This window comes from Castor canadensis, chromosome 8 (genome assembly GCF_047511655.1).
Source record: "Castor canadensis chromosome 8, mCasCan1.hap1v2, whole genome shotgun sequence".
Taxonomy (NCBI): Eukaryota; Metazoa; Chordata; class Mammalia; order Rodentia; family Castoridae; genus Castor; species Castor canadensis.
The window spans coordinates 142,808,397-142,831,372 of record NC_133393.1 but is presented as its reverse complement, the minus strand read 5'-3'; the positions used below and the strand labels follow the sequence as shown (position 1 = coordinate 142,831,372).

Below are 22,976 nucleotides of genomic sequence, written 5' to 3'. Positions count from 1 at the left end.
TTCTACTGTCTTGCAAAGGTACCTGAGCTAAAGATGCTAAGGTGGTAAGCTTCTTGGGACCTTGGCTATGTCCAGCATGAAGGCAAAATGGAAATGCAATTTTAAGTCTTATATTGGTGGTTTTACACTTTTGGTAATGAGTAGCACCTGTACCCTACACCAGGCTCATTAACAATGCTTGGTATGACCAACCTTAGTCATCACTTTGGTAAGTGCTTTGGCACGGGCCACTGTTGCTAACCACCATCCTGGTGCAGGTCCTTCACATTTGCTCTCCTATGGATGGAAAAAAGGAAGTGTCTAGTGTCCATTCATTGGCCACGTCACCTCCAACCCTGTCCGTTACTAACACACTTTTCATTTCAGATGTAGGAGAAACTGATTTCATTTTTGAGAAAGGGAGTTAATCAGACAAAGCTACAGTATACTCTTAGTACAATAAAGACTTGGTTGAGTGCAGAACTTCCTACAGTGACAGCCAAGGGAACTAGGCAATAATACAATGCTGAAAGGATGATTAGGAAATGTTCTGACAAACACTTACTGTAACAGACAGACACAGTAGCACAGTGGACACAACAAAGGTTCTGAGATCTGGAAAATGAAGTTCCTAATCTCACTTTATTATGAAGCTAGAAAAAGAATGTATGAGAAAACGTTTTGGATAGTGTAAAAAGGAAATGATTATCAGTCATTAGCTTGGAAATGTTTTGGGTCAAGTCTTTGGTCCTTGCCTTCCCCACTGATAAATCTAGTAACATATTAATGAAATAATGATAAAACAAACTGAGCTTTTTGGAAGAAATGTGCAGTTTGTGATCAAACTTATCAACAAGATTAAATTTCTTTCTACCTGCAATGAATGGTCATTTTTTCCATTTTCTATTAAATACCTTGTAAACGTCAATGATTAGCACAAAATGCTACTGTTGTCACTGTGAAATGCTCCTTGATTCATCTAGACAGAATGAACTGCTCCTTTTCCTGGGTGCTTACAGTTCATAGATCTCATTGTCACCATTTCCTTCTATTTTGTATTCTAAAATAGAATACAGTCAGTATTTTCCCACAAGAGTGTGAGTTTTCCAATGGCAGAGACTATCACGTTCACCTCTGAATCTCCCTTAGTTTCCTAGCACAGTTCCTTGAAGAGTAGCTGCTTAGTAAATGTCCCAGTTTGTACTAAATTTAGTCTACTTTGGATTTATGACATCTTATTTTTTAACCTCAAAAAAAAAAAAAGCGAAAAGAGAGATGAAACTTCAGACTAATGAGGAATACAGCACAATAAACATGTAAGACGCATAAAGAATGGCTTCATTCTTTGCATTCCTGCTTTGGAATGCCCACTGCTAATTCTCATATAGTTTGTCATTGGTTGTTATTAGTGATAGCAAATGTTAGAAAGCACACCAAGGCAGACAATGTAAAAAAAACCCCACAAGTCATGCAAAGGTCTATGTGATTTTGGACTATTCTCAAGATTGCATGTTTTAAAAGCATTTTTATTAGTATATGATAGTTGTATAGGGGGTTTCATTGTGACATTTCCATATATGCTTACAATGTACTCAAGGTTGCCTTTTGCTTCAATGCTAATGGAAAATTGGTACCATCAAAGGCAACACAATACATATTTGCTCTGCATTATACATGTAAAAAAATGGTTATCATCTTCACACTGACTTGGGCATCTCTTGGATGATTTTTGGTGAGTATATACCTTCTTCGAGACACTGTTTAAATCAGGTGGAAGTTGGGTATTTCAGATTTGATGTTTGTGTATTTATTTTTTGGCAGCTTCTAATATATGTTGATTACCCTGAAATTAAACCTATCATTCTTGTTTGCTGTGCCTGTAACAGGAATGCCTATGAAACTGGTGGTGTCTCTATCAGTAAGCCAAGTACCCAGACTATATTGCATTATCTTCCCCATCTTTCACTTTCCTAGCTTGGCGTTTACTCATTCAAGTCAGATGGACCAGGTAAATAGGATCTGTATTAAATTTTAACAACTCATATTGTTTGTCAAATATGAAAGTTACATAACTTAACTGGTTTGCTGTCCTAAAATACGAATATGCTTCACTCAGGTCCAGCTTCCATTAGATGGACTCTGTTGTTCTCATCATGATTTGTACTTACACCAATGAGTTTCATTAGCTATATCAGATCTTTCTGGAACTATCTAAGCACATACATACCTTATTTTTGTACATGCCTTTTTTTTTTTTTTTGTGGTGCTACTGAGCTACATACCTAGCTATTAGATCTTATTTTTATTCTGCCTGGCATAGGTCTGCCCTATCAGTATCTTCTCTGGGACTGTTAATTCCTACAGGGAAAGACCATGTCTGTTCTATACAATGGAATGTAATTTACAAATATGCAAAATGTCTCTTGAAGATTGTGAGCACAATCATTTAGCTGTAAATTCTAACCCAAGAGCAAAAGATGATAATTTAAAAGGGCTAGCTTGCAGTTACAGTGTTAGGATACTTTGTGGATATGAAGCTACTTACTTTTAAACCATTTCTACCACATTACCAGCATCATTGCAAAAAGTTCAGACATCAGAGTGTCAAAATATCCCTACCCACTAAACTGTCAACCCATTGTTCATTTCTCCACTAATCCTCCCACTCGTTGCATAATCTGTGCGTCTTTCTTTGTTACACCTTTCCTTTTCCATGGATGGCTCTCTGACTTTCCCATTCCCATTGCTAATTCTCTTGACTTAGGGATGCTAACCTTTACAGTTACTGTGAAAAAGGAGATGACCAGAAGAAATTGTGGTAGCAGTTGCCACCAACACACAGAAGCACTCATTCAAGATGGCTTAAAGGAGACAGTGACTCAATGTATGACTGGAAAATAGAGCAATTCAGCCAGGTATGAAAGGAATTATTATCTAATAAGTCTTCTAAAATGACTAGTTGCTGATTGGTATATACTTGACTTAATTATTTTCAAAACTGATTATTTTTGGAAGGTAAGGAGCTATGAAACAAGAGGGTAAGGGCAGGTTGTTTTTAGAACCCCTAATTAATACAAGTGCCTGCTTTCAAAATATCCTTCGTTTGAGCTATTTCTTTTTACTTTTTCCTGTTGAGTGCATGACATTTTAGATTCTTGGTTTCAGCAGCAACCCAAAAAAAGCAGAATTGCAAACTTGTACATCAAAAATGAAAGAAAAAAAGTGTACCATGATTTGGAACAAAAACCAAAACAGACTAGAACAAAAATACAAGAAGCAGCAAAATCACTGAACCTAACTCACAATATCTTATTGAAGACAGGGAGGTTAGTTGGTTAAATATTACAGTGATCTAGTGGTTACTATCTTGGCTTTGAGTATTCAAATGTTTAAGAATGCACATCCAGAAGCGGCACGTGTAGAAAAACCATGGTAGCCAAGAGGTATCTGAACTACTGCTGCCTGGGCCACCCTGTTCCAATCAACATGGATTTCCAGAGTTGCTGTTCTATGGTAACTCTCAGTGAGAGAGACAAAGAAATAGAACATTTTTAGAAACCAAGCAAAAAATGGATGGGAATACAATACCTGGAAAGTTTATCAAGCATGTTGACAAGTTTCATGGCTTCATATTCTTTTTGTTCTTCTGTCATTTCATCTATGGGGTTTGGCATTGGTTCCTCTAAATGACCAGTGATAAGATTAATGCTACAAAAAGAAAAAAAAGTTATGCTGTATGTTTTAAAATTGTGCTCTTTCTATGCTTTTCTGGTCCAAATTTTAAGTTACAAGAAGAAAGAGTATAATAGCCAAAAAAATTGGCAATAATTTTAATAATAATAATAATTTTATGGTATAGAATTGTTATAACTTTTTAAAAAAAATTTGACTTTTTCTACTAATTTGCTTTGGGAAACAGGCTATACTTATTGCCTTAAAAAATTAAAACTGACTTGCCAACTTTTTAAAAAAAGGCATGGTTGCTTTTTAAAAATGTAAAATTTGGTGCCATTGAGTAACTATCCTTGGATGCACAGCTTATTCATTAATTATATGGGACAAATGACTTCAGAGAAAGTGAAATGAGGAACTCCATTTTATGATATAGCATAAAACAAACATGTCAAAAAAAAACTAGAAAAATGATGACAGAGAGGCTGCAATCTGGAAATGAAAGCATGCCAATTTATAATCTCAGGAAATTAGTCCATTAGTGAGACCACAGAAGGCAATGAGTACTTAAATAATAAAAGATAAAGCAGAAGAGCAATTTTAGTTAGATTTGATCTGACCTAGATAAAAAAGGGAATGAAATCTAGCCCACCAAAAGACAACATACCATTTTAGCTTTCAAGAAATAGATTTCAGACAGTACTTATAATGAATATCTTGCATAAACTTTGTATGAAATTCTAGTATCAAATTATTCTCTTAAATAAAAGTCATACTTCTAGTCATTGTTGTTTTCCTAAGGAAGGTAAATAAATGATAACTTTCAATGGCTGCTAAGTATCTATAAACATAAACATTTTTCTTGAGAAGTAGACATAAAGTATGTTCTACCAGCCAAGAACAGTTTTGTTTTTAATGATCAAACTGGTAAGTCGTTTTCTAAGGTCTAGACACATGAATGCTTTCAATGGGCCTTCGTGATTAGACGAGTGAGTGAGTCAAAGTATTAACAATGTGGATCCTGGGGTAAGCTGGAGAACACTGCCAGTCTAAATGTTGAAGACACGATGTGGGCCAAAACAAAGACACTGTGATCAATTGGATCCTCTGGTGACCAGCATGCAACCCGTTTGAGACTTTGGCTTTGGTGTCACTCCCTGCATTGACCAGGGCTTTGCTCATTTGGAGTAAAGGCTAGTTGACAGGGTACTATTACCTATTACTATTAGATTTTCTTTTCCTTTTCTACATTACTCAGAGGCTACATGACATATAGATTCTTGTGGAAGTCTCACCATCCTTAAAAAGTAGATTTAAAATCTGTGTTGCCATTCTTGCATTGGACCTATGACTAGAACTGTAGTTAAAAACAAAAACAACTTGTCCCCTCTAGAAAAACCAATATATAAAATAGAAGTAGAATTGCTCAGGCAAAAAGGGGGACTTAAGAGTCCATTCTGTTTGTCCCCCACCCTCCTGCTTCCTCTTATGGGTACTCTCTAAGGAACTTTTAGGGACTGTGGAGCACTGGAGCAAACTGAAAACCCACAGGCTAGTCACTGATTCTTAGCCATGGCTTACAATAGAATTACCTGGGAAATTTAAAAGAAAAAGCCTGGCCCTTACCTTAGATAAACTAAATCTGTGTGCAGGTCTATTAAAGTTTTCCAGGTGATTCTGATACACAGAGAAGTTAAGAACCCTGCTTCAGACACTGCTATTTCTACTTCCTTTTCCAGGTGCTTATAAAAGATACAAAGGCCTCTCTAGTTAAAGGCCATCACAAAAATGCTGACTGGGTCACTGTATTTCCCCAAAGTCAAGAACAAAGAGGAGTCAGACAAGGTTTCTGAGAACTACAGAAATGTACCTAGATACCATATTGAAAATGCAATCCCACCACACATCCATTACTTGCTCAGGCATCTGACAAGATATCTGTTTTCACTGATTTCTCTTTTGCCATCTAAATTAGAAAAAACATTGGTCTTATAAATAAATAAAGGTACTTATTAGAGATACAAATCACTTCCCAAGCTGACAAAGGAGAAAGTACAAGTGAGGGTAGCTATATAAACTATTATGCTCATTTGCCACTTGTGAGGTTTCTCTTCTCAAATTCAATGGATGTCTGATTTGTAGACTTTTTCAGAATATAATGACATTAGCACAAACCATCACGTATCTCAGGGAAAATGTGTCAGGAGGATACATTGGTAAGCCCTATGTATTGTGAACACATAAAGTCAGATACAAATTCCTGGATTGGGACATACTGATTTTTTTCTTGCTATCTTAAGATTTTAGTGGAAGTGATGTCCATTTTCTACAAACTGACTTCAGTCCCCTGGTTGCTAAAATGACTTAATGGCTTGCTCTGAAATTAGTTACTAAGTAACAAAATCCTTTGCTCTCTGGTAAAAGCAGAAGCCAGAAACTCAATCTCTTAGAGTAAGAGCTCATCCTTTACCCATCAAATAAAACGTTGCAATGCCCAAAGTCACCCAGGGAGCCAAGCCTCATTTTTTCCTTTAAAAAGACATTTTCCCCATGATACTCGGAAGAATGTAAACAAACCCACATAAAACACAAGTCAGGACACTGAACTGTAACACTCTTATGGGAAAATGCCAATGTGCAGTGGGAGACCGCACTCAGATTTGTCTCTCCCCTCCTGTTCCCTCCTTCAAGCCAGTAGTTTCCCTATCCAGAGAAGAACAGAAAACAAGTCACTATGACAAAAAAATGATGTGAGGGTTCATAAAATTGATTGTTTTTGTTTTGTTGAACAAATACCTGGCAACTTTACAATCTCATGAAGTATGGTGTGAAACTTAACTTTGCAGGTGTCAAGATCTTAACACTATGAAATTCTGGGGTTACTTTTTTTCTTTTTTGGTGGGACTGGAGCTTGAACTCAGGGCTTTGCACTTGCAAAGCATGTGCTCTATCACTTAAGCCACACCTTCAGACCATTCTGCTCTGGTTATCTTGGAGATTGGGTCTCACAAACTATTTGTCTGGGCTGGCCTCAAACTACAATCCTCCTAATCTCAGCCTCCTAAGTAGCTAGGCCACTGGCACTGGGTCTGGGGTTATTTTATTTTGTTCCAAGACTCTGAATCTTAAGATGCCTTAAGGATGCTTTTGGTTGACATTTTACTGGTAGTTATATTTATCACAGTTGTCTTGCCTTGTCTCTGCTCCCCTCTCCTCAGCACTTCAGTTCTATGATTATTTATATCTTCTAATTAAGTGACAAGAAGTGTCACTTTGGCATGGTAAACACGTTACCATGATTTTTTAAAACTGTAAGATCATTATATGAACTGACAGCAGTTATAGACCTAATGAAAGCATTAAGACATACTAAAGAGGTATGAGCCAAGGAACATATATGTAAGAGCTAAAAAATATTTCTTTTGCTCTTTCTTCAAATTCTTGCTACTTTTTGACCAACATCAGCAGTCATTTAACAAAAAAAGAGCCATTAAATGTTCTGTTTGCTGTATGAAAATTAACCTCAGTCTTTACAAAATGTGGCTGAAATTTTACTCAAGGAACTCTGGTAAAAGAAAAGGCCAGGGAAGTAAGATAAGTGAAAAGGAGATGCTGTCAAACCAAAGGAGGATGCAGGCCCTATCTAAACTTCCAATTTTTCTAAAGACACTAGAAATCCAGATTTTCATCTGAATTCTAAATGTTGGCAAGTAATTAAATTAAAAAACACAAATATTCAATATTTGTGAATAGGGTCAACCTAACAAAATATATTTGTAGACTAAATCCAGTTTATGTGTTGATTAAGTTGCAACCTCTAGAAAAGGGATGGAGATTTTTAGGAAAAGACATTTGTAAGCTCAGACCAGGAAAAGAATGGAGCAGGTGGGTGAGAAAGAAGATGTTATATGGGAATGAAGCTGACAATGTCTTTCCAGGACATCCCAGAATACTTCACTTCCCCCACCCAAACAATACCAATAACACTAACCATATTCTGATGATCTTGAATTCCATGCCTTTGCTACTGCTTTTCAACTACATGTGGAAACTGATGAAGGCAGAAAACCCAATCATGGTATCCTGATGCTGAGGAGGGGTTGAATGACTCAAAACTCATCTTAACAACTCAAAAATTAAATCATTTAACAAAGATTTACTGTCTATTGTGTGCTAGGCACTATTCTCAGTGAACCAACAGAAATTAAAAAAAATCCTTTTTCTTCAAGGAGTTTATCTCTTAAGGGAGAAGACAACAGACTTACGGAATAAGGAAGCTTGTGATATGGTACAGGCGTAAGTACTGTGAGAAAAAAGAGCAATGCAGGGAAGCATGGAGTGTAGAGGTAAAGGCAGCACTGCTGCTCCTGTTCATAAGGGACCGAACAGGATACACTGAGATGACATGTGAACAAGACTTGAAGGAGGTGAAGGAACAAACCACTGCAGCTGTCTGGAGGGTGCTCACTCCAGGCAGAGGGGCACTCGAAGTAAAGGCCTCAAGCAGGAGACCATCTGGAGTGTCTGACGAGTAGCGAAGAGTTCAGCATGGTGGCAGTATAGCAAGAAAAGGTGCAATTATATCACTGTGAGAAGTTTGGTTTTTAGACACTTTTGTGCAGTTGACAAAGATGACTTATGTTTTATAAGGATCACAATGACTGCTACTGAGAACAGAATGAAGAGGGTCAAAGGTAGAATCAAGAAGACTACTTTGAAGGCTGTTAAAAAGATCCTTGAGAGATAGAGGGTGTGGCTTGGAAGTAGAACACTTGTCTAATATGCTTAAGAGACTCTGGTTCAATTCCCAATACCAGAAAAAAAAAACCCAACAACAACAACAAAAAAAAAACCTCAAAACCCAAAAACCAAAAAACCCAGAAAGATCCCGGAGAAAACTTAAGCCTCGTAGCAGTAATAGTAATAAGGGGTGACTGTATTATGAAAATTGAACCAGAACCACCTGAGAGATGTATGTGAATATTTATTGAATTGGAATGAATCAAACAGAACTTGTGTGTTTTTAGATATACCAAGGGATACCAAGGTATATACAGATAGATTTTTTTTTTGGTCTTATCAAAGAAAGAAATTGTGGGTTCAAGGCTCTGAGAACAGGGAAGCTACTTGAAGGGCAAACTCATTTGACTGACTTTGAGGTAGGATATAGTAGCAATTATTTCACACCCACTAGAATGGTTATTATTTGAAAATACACATAGACAACCTTCTGGAAAATAAGTACTATGAGGATGTAGAAAAAAAGGGAATGCTTATGCAGTTGGTAGCAACATAAAACGTTGCAGCTGCTATGTAAAATGGGATGGTAGTTGTTCAGAACACTAAACATACAACTACCAGGCGATCCAGCAGAGCTCTACTTGTGGGTATGGACTCAACAGAAGTAAAAGCAGGAACTTGAATAGATATTGGTATACTCACATTTAGCAGCATTATTCACAACAGAAAAATATGAAAGCAATTCAAGTGTCTCTTGATGGACTAATGGATGAACCAGTGTGGTATATACATATAATATAATATAATACTGCTCAGCCTTAAAATTGAAGGAATTTTTGATACATGATACAACATGGGTGAATCTTAAAGATACTTTAAGTGAAATTATCTAATCATAGAAGGACAAATATTGTAAAACATGATTCCACAGAGGTGAGGTTTTTAGATTTCATACCAGAGGCTAGAAGGAAGGGGGAATGGGTATAGAGCTTCACTGGGGAAGATGAAAACGTCTGAAGGTAGACAGTGGTGATGGTTACACAACAGTGTGAAAGTATTTAATGCAACTGATTTTTACACTGAATAATGGTTAAAATGTAAGTTTTATGTTGTGTGTATTTTAGCCCCCAAATTAAAAGGCAAAGTGAAGGTGCGGTAGTGTGGTGCATGCCTATAATTTCATCACTAGGGAAATTGGGGAAAGAGGGTCAGGAGTTTGAGACCAGCCTGGAAATTGAGAGTACTCAATTTTGAATGTGCAAATATCACAAAGGCTGGTAAATTTCTGGAACTAAGAGACATGTCAGAAATGGCAATGGTTTTATTTTCAACTATGGTCTTTTAGTGATCTGAATTTAGATGTGTTTCATGAATGCTTACAATAATAAATTCCAGTTGCTAGCAACGCAAGTTAAATCCTATTGTGCATATATATACCATCATAGCTCAAACTGGGCAAAAAGAAAAATCTTCATGTCCTGGTTTCTGGTTTCACAGTGAGTCCCAGACCAACCTGGGCTACATAGTAAGACCCTATCTCAAAACAAAACAAAACAAAACAGCCCCCAAACCCAAACAACAAAAACAAAACAAAGAACTCCAAAGTGAGTTTGCCTACCTCAAACAACATCAAAATTCCCCAAATTCCACAAGCTCTAGTAGAGTCTGGGTACCTCACTCTAACTAACACTCATGAACTGTTTGCTCTAGACAAGTTACTTGAGCTGTAGTTTCCTCATTGGCAAAACAGTAATAACCTTACCTCAAAGATTTGCTGTGAAGACTAAATCAGGTAATATTTGTAAAGTTCTTAGAATAGTGCCTGGCACATATTAAGCATTTAACAAATACCAGCTACTGTTTTAGCAGAGTTGAGGTATTTGCTGAGAAATAAGCGACAAAGACCTCAGATGATCCAGGAAGTGATTGACTTCACTCAGTTATCACTATGGAGATGTAAGTATAATATTTATTAACCAAAGAAGCCACAAATAGTTTTGTGGAGTTTGGTATAATTAAATTCAGATATAAGATTTTGTGAAGAAATGTTAAGACATTCCTGAAAATGTCTTAAATAATTTAAGAATTATCATATAAGTCTAACACTGATTCCATATTAAAGAAGTACGATAAGAGGATAGTGGAGTGGCTTAAGTGGTAAAGTGCCTGCCTAGCAAGAGTGAGGCCTGAGTTCAAATCCCAGTACGGTCAAAAAACAGAAAGTCAGCAAATAAGTAGGGCAAATTATGAAACCATACCCTAACCCAAGTCTTTGCATTATATTAGTAATGGAAAGAATGAGGTAATGTGGTATGATCTTTTCTTTTTATTTACTAAATGTCTATTATGTATCAGCCACACAAACTTAGACACACAAAAAACATAAACATACAAGAAAATCAAGATGCATCTATGCAATTAAAAAAAAAAAAAACTCCAGAAAGCCTTCTTAAATTATAGTACTTTTAAAATTAAAGTACTTTTTAAGTGTTTCCTGTTAGGCTATTTGATTATGAATGCTCTCCTTGCTGGGCGCTGGTGGCTCATGCTTGTAATCCTAGCTACTCTGGAGGAGGAGGATCAAAGTTTGAAGCCAGCCTGGGCAAACAGTTCATGAGACCCTATCTTGAAAAAACCTATCACAAAAAGGGCTGGCAGAGTGGCTCAAGGTGAAGGCCCTGAGCTCAAGCCCTAGTACTACAAAAAAAAAAAAAAAAAAAAGAAGAGAGAGAGAAAAAAGAATGATATTCTTGATATAAAGGGTCTAGGAAACAAATGGTTGTGAATCTTTAGGAAATGAAAATTAGAGCAAACCTCAGCACTATAGTTCAGTTACTACACCTGGCCTCTTGCTGGCCTTTAACCCAAATTTTAATATAAAAGAAAACTCACAGAACTCATTTTGAAAGTGCAAATATCACAAAGGCTGGTAAACTTCTAGAACATGTCAGAAATAGCAATGGTTTTATTTTCAACTATGGTCCTTTAATAATCTGAACTTAAGATGCATTTCACAAATGCTTACAGTAATAAATTCCAGACCCTAAAAATGCTAATTAAATCCTATTATTCCTAAATGCACCATTACAGCCCAAACTGGGCAAAAAGAAAAAAACCTTCAAGTCTTGGTTTCTGGCTCACTTACTTTAAGAAATATTAAAAACAAAGAAATTGTTTCTATAGCCCCAATATGATGAGACAACAATAATGGTTCTTAAGCAGCACAAAAAATTCTTGACAAAAGGAAAAAAGTATCTTGTTTTGTGCTAAAGCAACTATCTGTACAGCTGCTGCCATAGCTACAGCTAAGATAAATACAGTTAAGAAGGAAAATACTCCTGAATTTACTTAGTACGATGATTTTAAGTTTTGGATGTACTTATGAGCTAGTGTGGAGTGTGAAGAGTGTCAGAAAGTGCCCTAGGGTTCTGGTTACTTTTGGCCATTCCCTCATTCTTCTCCATGAAGCAGTCCTTTAAGACAACCCTTTGGATCCTTAGATGCCTATGTACACAACCTGAAAGCCCTTTCTCTCAAAAAAGCCAAATGCCATTAAATATACATCTTTCAATTGATGTCTAAAATTATGTACAAAAGACATCACTTAGTTATATTAGTTATCACCTATATAGTCAAGGAGTCTCCAGGCTCTGAGGCATAAAAGTAAAAATTTAGACAGTTGGTTTGCCTTTGATATATGACTAAACTTCATCTGAAAACTTAAAAAACCTGGCTATACATACACCTAAAATCTATGTGGCACATAACTTGACTTTATAAATGTACTTTGTCTAAATGTGCTAATTGCTAAAGCCATTTCCAGTCCATTACATATATTCATTTTGACACAAAAAGGACTATGATAACATTAGCTGTCCCCCATAGTCTGAATGTAAGCTCCATACAATTCTTAGTTTCAGATTCCAGTAAAGGATTATAGGTTACTTACATTTTTGACAATAGGACTATGGGCAACTGGATGGAGGGTAATTTGTCTGCTTCTGTCAATACTAGCAAATGTTGTGAATAAATATATCATAAAAAAAGCAGACTGGCTTCTTGGGACACCTAACTAGCGAAGGGTAATCAGGGGGTGGGAGAATGAGTAATCCTTTCAGATGCTGACTTTATAAGCTTGACTAGATTAGTAAAAAATTTTCCTAACAAGTTCTTAGAGCTCTGTGGATCACTCCTGAATGTATAAAGTGTCATTTTGCACATAAAGTACTTTGTCTGCCACCACTTCCACAGGAATCATTTGAAGAAGTATTTTCAAGTAACATATTAAAGACCCCACCACATCTTTCACATTAAAGAGGGAATAAGAGAAAAACATGTAAGTCTATGTGAAGAAGGAAGATGCAATGCTACTTGAAAAAACACATTTGTACTTGTTAATAAGCAATGTTTAAGAGAGATAACATTTCATAATGGTGATTATTCATATCACACTAACACACCATTCCTATGACTAGTATAAACCAAGTCCAAAAGCTGAAAGAGATTCCAATTAAGTATGTAAAGCCTAAGTACAGAGCTAAGACAATAACAACATCAAATGGTACTCTCTTGAAATCTAACATCACTTTCAAAATGTAACATAATTCTACTTCCTATACTGTTGGAAGAGACCCCGTGTTTCTGTGTTTTCTCTGAGCCCTTCTTGTTATGGTAGCATTCTAAATATATTACAGTGCTTCCTAGATATGTGACCAAGACCATCTACTAAATAAAATCAGTAATATACACTGAGATGCAAAGACATTAACCCATTAAAAATTCATATCCATGAGTAGGTATGAGTTTTCTTAGTAGACTGTGTCCATACACCTTGGGATTCGAGGAATGCCTAATGTAATCTCCACCTTCATTTAGAAATATGAGCCTTTTAGTTGGGTATGGTGGCTCATGCCTATAGTCCCAGATACTAGGGAGGCTAAGGTGAAAGGATTCCTCACAAGTTTGAGATCAACTGGGAAACAACATAGTAAGACCCTGAGAGAGAGAAAGAGAGGGAGAGAGAGAGAGAGAGAGAGAGAGAGAGAGAGACTTTTCAAGTTTTATATTTTGAAGTCGCTAATAAAGAGACATAAAGTATTAAATTGACATGGAAATACAGTTTGTGGAATGGAAAAATCAAGAGCTAGCAAGGCTAATTTAGAATAATGACACAGAAAGAAGTAAGACTCCTCTAATCTATTCACACACTTGATAGACGTGCCCAATTTATAGCAACTGAATGGTGGCAGATTTCAAAACTATATACATGACCAAATATGACTCTGGCACTGCTTAAGAGTCACTACTAGCTTTTTTGTTCATCCCTAAAGTCTTTGTTTCCTAGCACCATCTCTATAAGATTCTGCTGCGGTTGACAGTATTGGAGACACTAGAAATAACACTACCTACTAAGACCTGACTTGCCAAGAAATCGGGCATTTATGTACTGCCTGATTGGAAACTGGCCATTTCTTTCAATTCCTGACAGCCTGTTACTTTCAACAGGGCACAATCTATACTTAAAATACAAACCCCAACATGTAATTTTGCAGATTGTGATTTTTTGATTACCTACTATATGATCCAAATCACACACTAGAAAACTGTCAGAAGAAAACACATGTCAACATCACTGACGATGTCAAAAGGGACACTTTGTTAACATTCAGTAATGGAACCCAGCAAAAACTGAGCTTGAATGGCTCCTAATAAGTGGAAACTAAGAAATTTACCTGGAATGGGGGATTGAAGGGGATGAAAAGGATAAGGAGGGAATAGAAGGAATATAGAAATACAGAAAGAATGGAAGGAAGGAGGTGGTTTGTTTTGAAGAAAAAGAGAAGAATCAATGTCTTTACCTTGTACGCACTGACTTAGGGAACACTTAATAGTTTCTGGTTTGTCTATTCAGAAACTGATGTATCTGTTGAAAGTTGATTCTTTAAGAGTATGTTTGGCTAAAATTCAACGCAGAGCCAGACCTCCTTCCTTGTGCTAATTAATGTGCCTGCTGCATTACTTTTGACTGGTAAGGAGTTTTATACAAGGGGGTTGGTTATAATGTATGGAACTTACATTTAGATGTCTGAGAAAGACTGAAGCATCAAATAACCAACTTATTGGTTATACTTATATAATCTCAACCTATGGAAAGGAAGGCAAATAGTAAGCGATAATACTTTTTTAGTCAATGGTAGATACCTAAAAACACCAGCTTTCTTAGTGCTTGAAAGAGGAAAATGAATATGTTGAGAATACCATGCTACTGAACATTTCTTGCAGTATTATCCTTTCTTAAACCTAGAAGTCACTCTCTAAGGTACTAGCTATGAAATTGCCTCTAAAAAATACCATTAAATAGAAAACTTTCAAATCCACAAGAGAAAAGAAACATTGGAAAATGAAAGACAAAGGAAGTGAAAGGCAAATAACCAACTCAAAAGGCTTAACTATAGGTAGGTGGAAAGAAACTTGATACTATACTTTGGTTTTGCATTTTTGTATTCTTCAGTATCAGTGTCCTCATCCTCTGAGTACCAATTATCTCCTCTTCCTCCAGCCAAGAGGCCCCTGGCCGCCAACAGTCCTGCAGCATTTCCATAGCCAGTGTATTTCAGCAGGCTATCCACTGCAAAAACAGAACAAGGTTTTAGACAGGAGTCTTTGCATGCTCACTCACCATCATCAACCACTCATAGCACAGAGATGTTGGAAACACCTGCTAAGCAGTAAATCTTTAAATTATGTTTTCAAAGTGTAGTAGTAGTTATGCTGAACCATTTACAAATTCTCCTACATCCTCTGAAGATTTTTTTTTTAAGGTATCGGAAATTTAAAAAGAGCTGGTTTGAACACACTTTAGGCATAAGTAGGACCTCTGTGATTGCCCAACAATTGGTAAGGGTCATTTTTTAAGGTTCTCATCTCAAATCTTACTTTTAAAAAAAGTTGGTTTTAAGAAATGATAAAAAACTAGAGATAGCTGGGCACTAGTGGCTCATAACTGTAAACCCAGCCACTCAGGAGGCAGAGATCAGGAGGATTGTGGTTTGAAGCCAGCCCAGGAAAATAGTTTGTGAGACCCTATCTCGAAAACACCCATCCCAAAAAAAGAGCTGATGGAGTGGCTCAAGGTGTAGGCCCTGAATTCAAACCCCAGTACCACAAAACAAAACAAAACTAGAGATAGTAAAGGTCAGATTTTTACCAACATGGTATATAATATTCCTTTCACCATTTGTAGGAGTTCAAGGCAAAAGGTATAAGAAATAAGAAAACTTAAGGTTATTAGCAAATACAATAAGCTATCTTGCTGCTGTAAAAAAAAGGAAATCAGAGTTGGGCGCTGGTGGCTCACAACTGTAATTCTAGCTACTCAAGAGGCAGAGATCAGGAGGATATCGGTTCAAAGTGAGCCTAGGCAGAGTTCGTGAGAACTCTATTCGAAAAAAAAAATCACAAAAAAGGGCTGGTGGAGTGGCTCAAGGTTTAGGCCCTGAGTTAAAACCCCAGTACTACCAAAAAAAAAAAAAAAAGGCTCTACCACTAAATCTCTGGTTGACTTTGTAAGATATTCTACAGTTCTATCCCAGTTTTCTGATTTGTAGAAATGGGGTAAGAACTAGCTATTTCACAAGTTAATACATGCAAGGTTTTTAGAAAAGTATCTAGCACAAAGTAAATAATTATTCTTTTCCCCTTGTATTATTGAGTAAAATAATTCTTTTAGACAAGGAGCCCTGAAGTATTTGGCCCAGGACTTTTGTTAAGTACTACACTGCCAATACTGTAAGGTGGTATCTTGAAAATGAGATGACACATGAAAACTTTTGCAAAAAACCTTGTACTGTAGAAATTTTTTGTGTGTGTGTGTGATTTCTAGATACCTTTAAGGGAGACACTAAGCAATAACTGACAGCTATATTTAGGAGTACTTCCTTTTCTTCAGGTACAATTTCAAGGTGAATACTAGCATATTAATCAAAAGATAAAACTGGCAAAATTTACTTAAGACTTTCAATAGAATGCTGATAAAATGTCACCCTAAGGACCACTGTAGGAAGTAATACACATCTTATCCATGTACAAAGCCTATTAAAACCTACATTAAAAATGTAATTCAGATCACTCCCCTCAAAAAAAGTCAAAAGAAAGCCGGGGAAGATTCCAAGGGCAATTAAAATGACCTTGGGGACCTCTTAAAAGGGGCTGCAATAGAGAAATAGGTGGTTAAGAAAAGGGGATATATATGATCAGAATATGGAACAATCAAGGCCATGGACAGAGTTGTTCATTAAATTTTCAAATACTTAAAATGGAGGGTACCTCTCTGACACTGAAAATAGGGACTGTGGGGACAAATAAAAGGAAGTCCTCCTTTCAAAGAATATAGAAAACAAGTGAAATTTGTTCAAAAGGAAATACGGATTAATAATATACGTACATTAAGTGGGATTTAAACTACTAATTTTCAAGCTGAAAACCTACTGGTAACGGTAATCTCTGGTAGTATTTCTCAGAGGGTACTGGATAATACCATTAATAAGGAATCAGATAAATTGAAAACCCTCTGAATAAATCTGATATGCTTTCTTTTCCTATCAATGCCTCCCCAAGATGCAGTAATTTAGATGAATTAATGAATCCTTAAAGAGTTATTAGAGGAAGAGATAAGTGTAGTATACATAAGGTTTTATTTACTTGTTTATTTGCAGTACTAGGGTTTGAGATCAGGGCTTTGTGCCTGCTAAGCAAATACTCTGCTATTTGAGCTGTGATCTTGGTCCTTTTTGCTTTAGCTTACTTTTCAGGTAGGGTAACATGCTTTTGTCTGGGTAGGCCTTGGATCTGGATCCTCCTACTTCCACCTCCTAGGAACCTGAGGTTATAGTTATGAACCACCATACTGGTCCTCAGGTATTCTTAATATTCATGGAGGTCAGATATGACCTTAATGACATGATCAGACACAAAGCCACTGAGAATGAAAGATCACAGCTCTAAACCCACAGAGCAAAATAAATAAAAAAAACCAAGCAAACCCATAGAACACTGATGAGCACTGTATCCACAGAGCATTGCACACATTATTGATAAAACTTATTTTTATTTTTTGTTTTTTCCTTAATAAAGAGGAATGTTTAATAGTTCCAGAAAAGTAACAATCACTGAAATTATTAAAGTCTAACTTGAGATTATATGAATAAATGATTTAAATTAATACACTTAAAAACAAGATAACAACAATTTAAAAAATGACACAAAATAACTAAGGTTAAGAATGCAAAGATTATGAAAGGCTAAAAAATAGGTTAGCCTATTTTAAAAATAGGTTAAACAGAAGTGAAAACAACAGTAAGTAACAGCTTTCTTCTGCAGAAAATCCCTCTGGAAGCAAGCTAACAGTAAAATTTCCTGGCATTTTAATGAACTGTTCTTTGTTTTTTGGTTGGTTGTTTGTTTTGTTTGGTGGTACTGGGGTTTGAACTCAGGGCCTCACACTTGCTAGGCAGGTGCTCTACCACTTGAGCCACTTCTCCAGCCCTCCCTGGCATTTTAATGAAAATAATGTTCATTATTTTCACTGGAACAAACATGCCAATTCTGTAACAGGCAGTGTATTATTACAATGATGATTTACCTACTTCAAAGTAGGTAAAGTTACAACCAGTAACTTTAAAGTCAAATGATCTTTTGTTAAGAGGATAAAATATGGGGAGCAGAGGAGGAAAGACATATGGAATACAAAATCTTCACAATGAGAGGTACTGATGGAATGTTTTTAGCTACGTCTTATTCTATTTTCAAATACAACATGTAATATCCTAATTGATGCTGAAAAAAATAGAAGAGGAAAACAGACTGAATTTGGATATTAAGGTGAGCTGCTAAGGCAAAGAAAAGATTTTCTGGTGGTCTTAAACACACACACACACACACACACACACACACACACACAGAGCACATTTGTCCTTGTCATAGTAATCATCCATGTAGTTATGTGAAAATGCTGCTGAAATCAAAACGTTTAGCATTCAGCCAGAAAAATGCAAGCAGTATTTCACCATTACTTTTTTAGGATGCTAGAGGGCACTATGAACAGAGAAAAGCAACCCCAGTACTGAGCACATTAGAACTGCACTGGCAGTCATAGTATTAATGATTACGCAAATGTGGGTTTTATAAATACTACCATTTAAAAGACAAGTTGTTTTTTGTTTTTTGTTTTTCCCCAGTATGGGGTTTGAACTCAGGGCTTTAAGCTTGCTAGGCAGGTGAGGTGCTCTACTGGTTAAGCCATGCCTCCAGCCCAAGTTTCTTCTCTTTTACCTAGAAGAAAGAATGGCAGAACCAGATTCTATCCAGAGACTATTCTCCCTTCTGTGTAAATCTTTCTTTGCCTTGGCTGACTAGTATCCTCACTCTAGTCTTACATCTTTCCATTCTTTATTCTACACACTGTTCAATATATATTTGTAAAACAAAAACATGACTATAGTATGAGGCCTTGGCTCAATCCTCGGTACTGTAAAAACAAAACAAACCACCACTACCACCAATAACAAAACAAACCAAGATTATATTATCCTCCTCAATAAAAGCTCTCATATTTCCTCTAAAGGCTCAAATTCTAAAACAGGGCCTAACAGGCTCTTCATTTTGTAGCCTCTGCCTTCTTTCCTAAGCTTGTCTTCTATACTGTGGTTTCCTTACATCTTGAACTAGTTGCTCTTCTGTACCTACTATGGCCATTTCCCATTTCTCTGTCTTCTGCAAAGAATTTCTCTGACTTCCACAACCCCTAATCGTTCCCTCTTCCAGACTGTGGTAGTACTGGGCACATTCCTCTCTTGGACTTTACCAGAGTACAATAAAATTATTCCTCTTTGTGGAAAAATACACAAGACAGCATGTTCATTATATTGAATTTATGGAACTTGGAAGTTAAGTTGCTGACCTGAAGCAAATTGAAGCCTGAGTAGGTAGTGAGGACACTGAAAAACCAATTAGTCTTTCAAGACGCTAAGATGTGAAGGACAGTGATATGAGTATTTATATGGATTAAGGAAAGCACAGAGAGGGAGAGTTAAAAAAAAAAAACCCAAAAGAAGAGAGAGTAACAACTGATGGAGCAAGGCTTCTGCAAAGACAGGAAGAGCAAAGATAAACAGGAAGGGGAGACTGTTTAACTGAAGCTAGAGACACCTATTCCTCTGAGCCTGAAATGGAGAGTAAAGTAAAATTTTCAGTATTGGGCTATATGCTGAGGGAGTTCAAGTCCAATTTAGCTTTATAATTCAGTCCCTACTACAGTGCCTGGCATACACTCGGAATTAGTGAATTAGGTTACAGGGAGGAAGGGCAGGAATCCTACCAAGGCAAGGGGTTATTTTACAAAGGATTTTCTCCTGATTAAACTATGTAAGTCCAACCTTCAGGCTCCCTGCAGAAAGTACAAAATTTGCAGAGCAATGACAAAAGTTTAGTTACATCAGGGCTCAACAGAACAAGACGGTGGCGTGAGCACAAGTTAGTCTTTTGTTCGCTATCGGATGGAGATGTGCTTTAGCCTGGTTATTTAAGACACTTGGATGGTTTCTTTTGTGCCTACTTATCCATAATTTTGTGTTTTGCATATCACCTCATTTCAGTTTCCTTCTTCATGTAGTCTCGGTGTTCTTAAACTCAACGTGATTGCAGCTTTCTGTCTCTACTTTGTGGTCTGACCATTGAACACTGATCAAAGTACCCTCACTTTCAACTTAGTTCTGCAAATCTTTAAGCTAAAGTTCAGCCACTCTGACAAATTATTTAAAATTTATTTTATTTTGGTAGTAGTCTACTTCCAAACTCAATTTAAAAAATCTAATGAATTTTAAGTTGAAGGTAGACTGCAGACTTTTTTGGCCAGAAGTTTTAAATTTGATTAGCTGATAACACTGAAAATGGAGAGATTTTATGTAAAAATCCAGTGTTCTAGTTTCTCTCGAAAAACATGGTAGACCTAGTAATACTTGGCACTTTTCCTTCATGATAACAATCAGTTGGGTCTAAATAGCAATGTCCTCTTTTCAGTCTCTTGCAGTCCCACTATCCCCTCCAATAATGAGTTGCTGGAAAGTACCGGTGTTCATTTATCATCTTACATCTAACTCATTTGACTTACTTTTATTATTAACAGGCTGGTGTAAGCATTTGAGTTTTGACCCTAGCCTAAAAAAGTAAAGAACAAGAAGGTAGAGAATTTGTTTATCTTGTATATTTTGTAGGATCTAGCCAAAAAATTTTTTTGAAGAAATGAATTTTTATTCCAAAAGAATGTATCTATAAACTTATAATCTAACTAAAAGGAAAATCAGATGGCTATATATAGACATGTCAAAGTTCAAATGAAAAAAATATTACCATGCTCATCGGGGTTGGCTTTGGGCTCAAAGCTACAACTATGAAACTTCACAAATATTAGGTTGAAAAGGGAAAGCCAATCATTTCAAATAGAAAAAAAAATTTACAGAAATTACTTACAAATGCCTATACTGCATTTGCTGTGACATTCACTAATTTATAAGTAAGGTGAGTATAACTAGATATATATATGTAGCTCTGCATTTTGATATGGAATATTTAAGATATATAGTCACAGAAGAAACAAATTTTATTTTTGCTCTATTAAAAAGCTTTTAAAAAGTATATGAGAAGTGGAAAGTGATGGAGGGGGTGAATTCAACTATGATAAACTGTAAGAAACTTTGTGAATGTCACAATGTACCTGTAGTATAATAATAAAGTATAAAAAAATAAATTTTTGATTAAGACATTAAAAAAGAATGAGAAATGGATGTCCATTGTAGAAAAATTATGATAGAGAACTAAAAAGGGAAAAAACATCCACCAGTAATCTTACTAGTAATAAAATCTAAAATATCATATATTAGAAATATTATATATTATTTATAATATTACAGAATATTGATGTCAATATTATAAACAATAAAAGTATTTTTCTGAATATATAATTACTTATGAATAATAAATATCATTTCTGAATATTTATAATATCATAAATAACATTACATAATACTTTAGCATATATTTTGACAAATTTTGATTTTGGTGGCACTGGGGTTTGAACTCGGCCTCAGGCTTGCTAGGCAGGCACTCTACCTTTTTAAATGAACATGTATTGCTGGTTTAGATTTATATATATACATACATACACTTTAAAACAGCTCTGTTTTTATCTAAGAAAAATATATTCAATTTAGTCAGTACTTACTAACACTATATATAGGACACAATGATAACCACTGAATTCCAAGATGTTAAATCAATCTTTTTTCAAAATTATGAGAGAAATGAATTGTCCAAAAGAACAGATGAAACTGAGCTAGTAATAATAATAATGGCCTTACAGGGACCTTATGTGAGTTAAGTGTTACATGGCACTGGTACTTCTTATTTCATAGAGCTACGTTTACCACCATTATGATAATGATCAAATTATGTTCTTAACAGGAACTTAAGTGGTTGGCTAAATAATTCAGAAATGCAGTTTAAGAATACAGTTGGTTTAAGATTTTGAGAGGAGTTAACTTTTCCATCTCCAAACTGTCTCACAAAACCGGGCACTTTAAAAAAACAAGAAGAATAAGAAGGCTGCTTAGATGAGATTTTACACTAGGATATTTATAAACTAGAAGGAGAAATAGGTGAGAAGATCTGAATAATTTAAATAATTTAAGGCTCCTTGTTTGGAGAACTTTGCCTTTTTTTTAGAACAAATAATTTTAGAAAATATTTTAAATTGTTGGATCTACCTCAGGAGACTATCACTTTATATATACTCACAAAGTAGTTAGTTTTTAATTTCATTCTACATTATCTCAAGGGTAAGGCATGTATCTTATGCATCTTTGTGCATATACTATCCAGTATATTACATAGCACATATTCAATGACTGCTGACTGAAGAACCTGGTAAAGAAATTGAATTTTACTATAATTTCAAGAGGAATTAAATAGAAGAACTAACCCAGGTCTGTGTTGGTATCAAAATAGAAACAACTGAATTATTACAAAGATTTTTCATAATGACTCTAGATTTTGTCCCATCCAGATTAAAAAGTCTGGTCAAGGACGTAGAAGATAAAATTTAAAAGTGTGTGCATTTGGGAATGCATCTGTCTCTTGAATGTCTTATGAATTCAGAGGCATAAGAAAATTCATTATTTATTTGGCAGTACTGGGGTTTGAACTCAGGGTTTCATGCTTGCTAGGTAGGCACTCTACTACTTGAGTCAAGCCCCTTTTACTCTGGTTATTTTGGAGATAGGGTCTTGCTTTTTTGCCCATGCTGGCCTGACCACTATCCAATTTTACACTTTCTGCTGCTGCTGGGATGACAGGTGTGCACCACCATGCCCAGCTTTTTTTCCTTGAGATGGGATTGGCCTATCTTTTTTTTTTTTTTTTTGCCTAGATTGGCCTGGAAGTGCAATCTTCCAATTCTCAGCCTTCCACGTAGCTTGGGATGACAGATGTACACCACTATGCCAAGCTACTGGTTGAGATGAAGTCTTGTTAAG

At 35.9% G+C, this 22,976-nt stretch overlaps 1 protein-coding gene across 5 annotated transcripts in view; it reads right to left on the bottom strand.

Annotated features, from left to right (window-relative positions):
- Ric8b (RIC8 guanine nucleotide exchange factor B) overlaps positions 1–22,976 on the bottom strand; it is a 115,924-nt gene that overhangs the window by 14,764 nt on the left and 78,184 nt on the right. For 2 of the 5 annotated variants that reach the window (XR_012450976.1, XM_074084298.1), the window contains exons 8-10: positions 14,875–15,019; positions 3,568–3,687; positions 193–276 (exon numbers count right to left, since the gene is read on the bottom strand). Coding sequence is in view for 3 of the 5 variants with exons in the window: in XM_074084298.1 (XP_073940399.1) it covers positions 237–276; positions 3,568–3,687; positions 14,875–15,019 (305 nt within the window). In the remaining 2 variants the exon portion in view is untranslated. The remainder of the gene's footprint in view (positions 1–192; positions 277–3,567; positions 3,688–14,874; positions 15,020–22,976) is intronic. The other 3 variants (XR_012450977.1, XM_020180903.2, XM_020180907.2) reach the window with 2 other exon arrangements.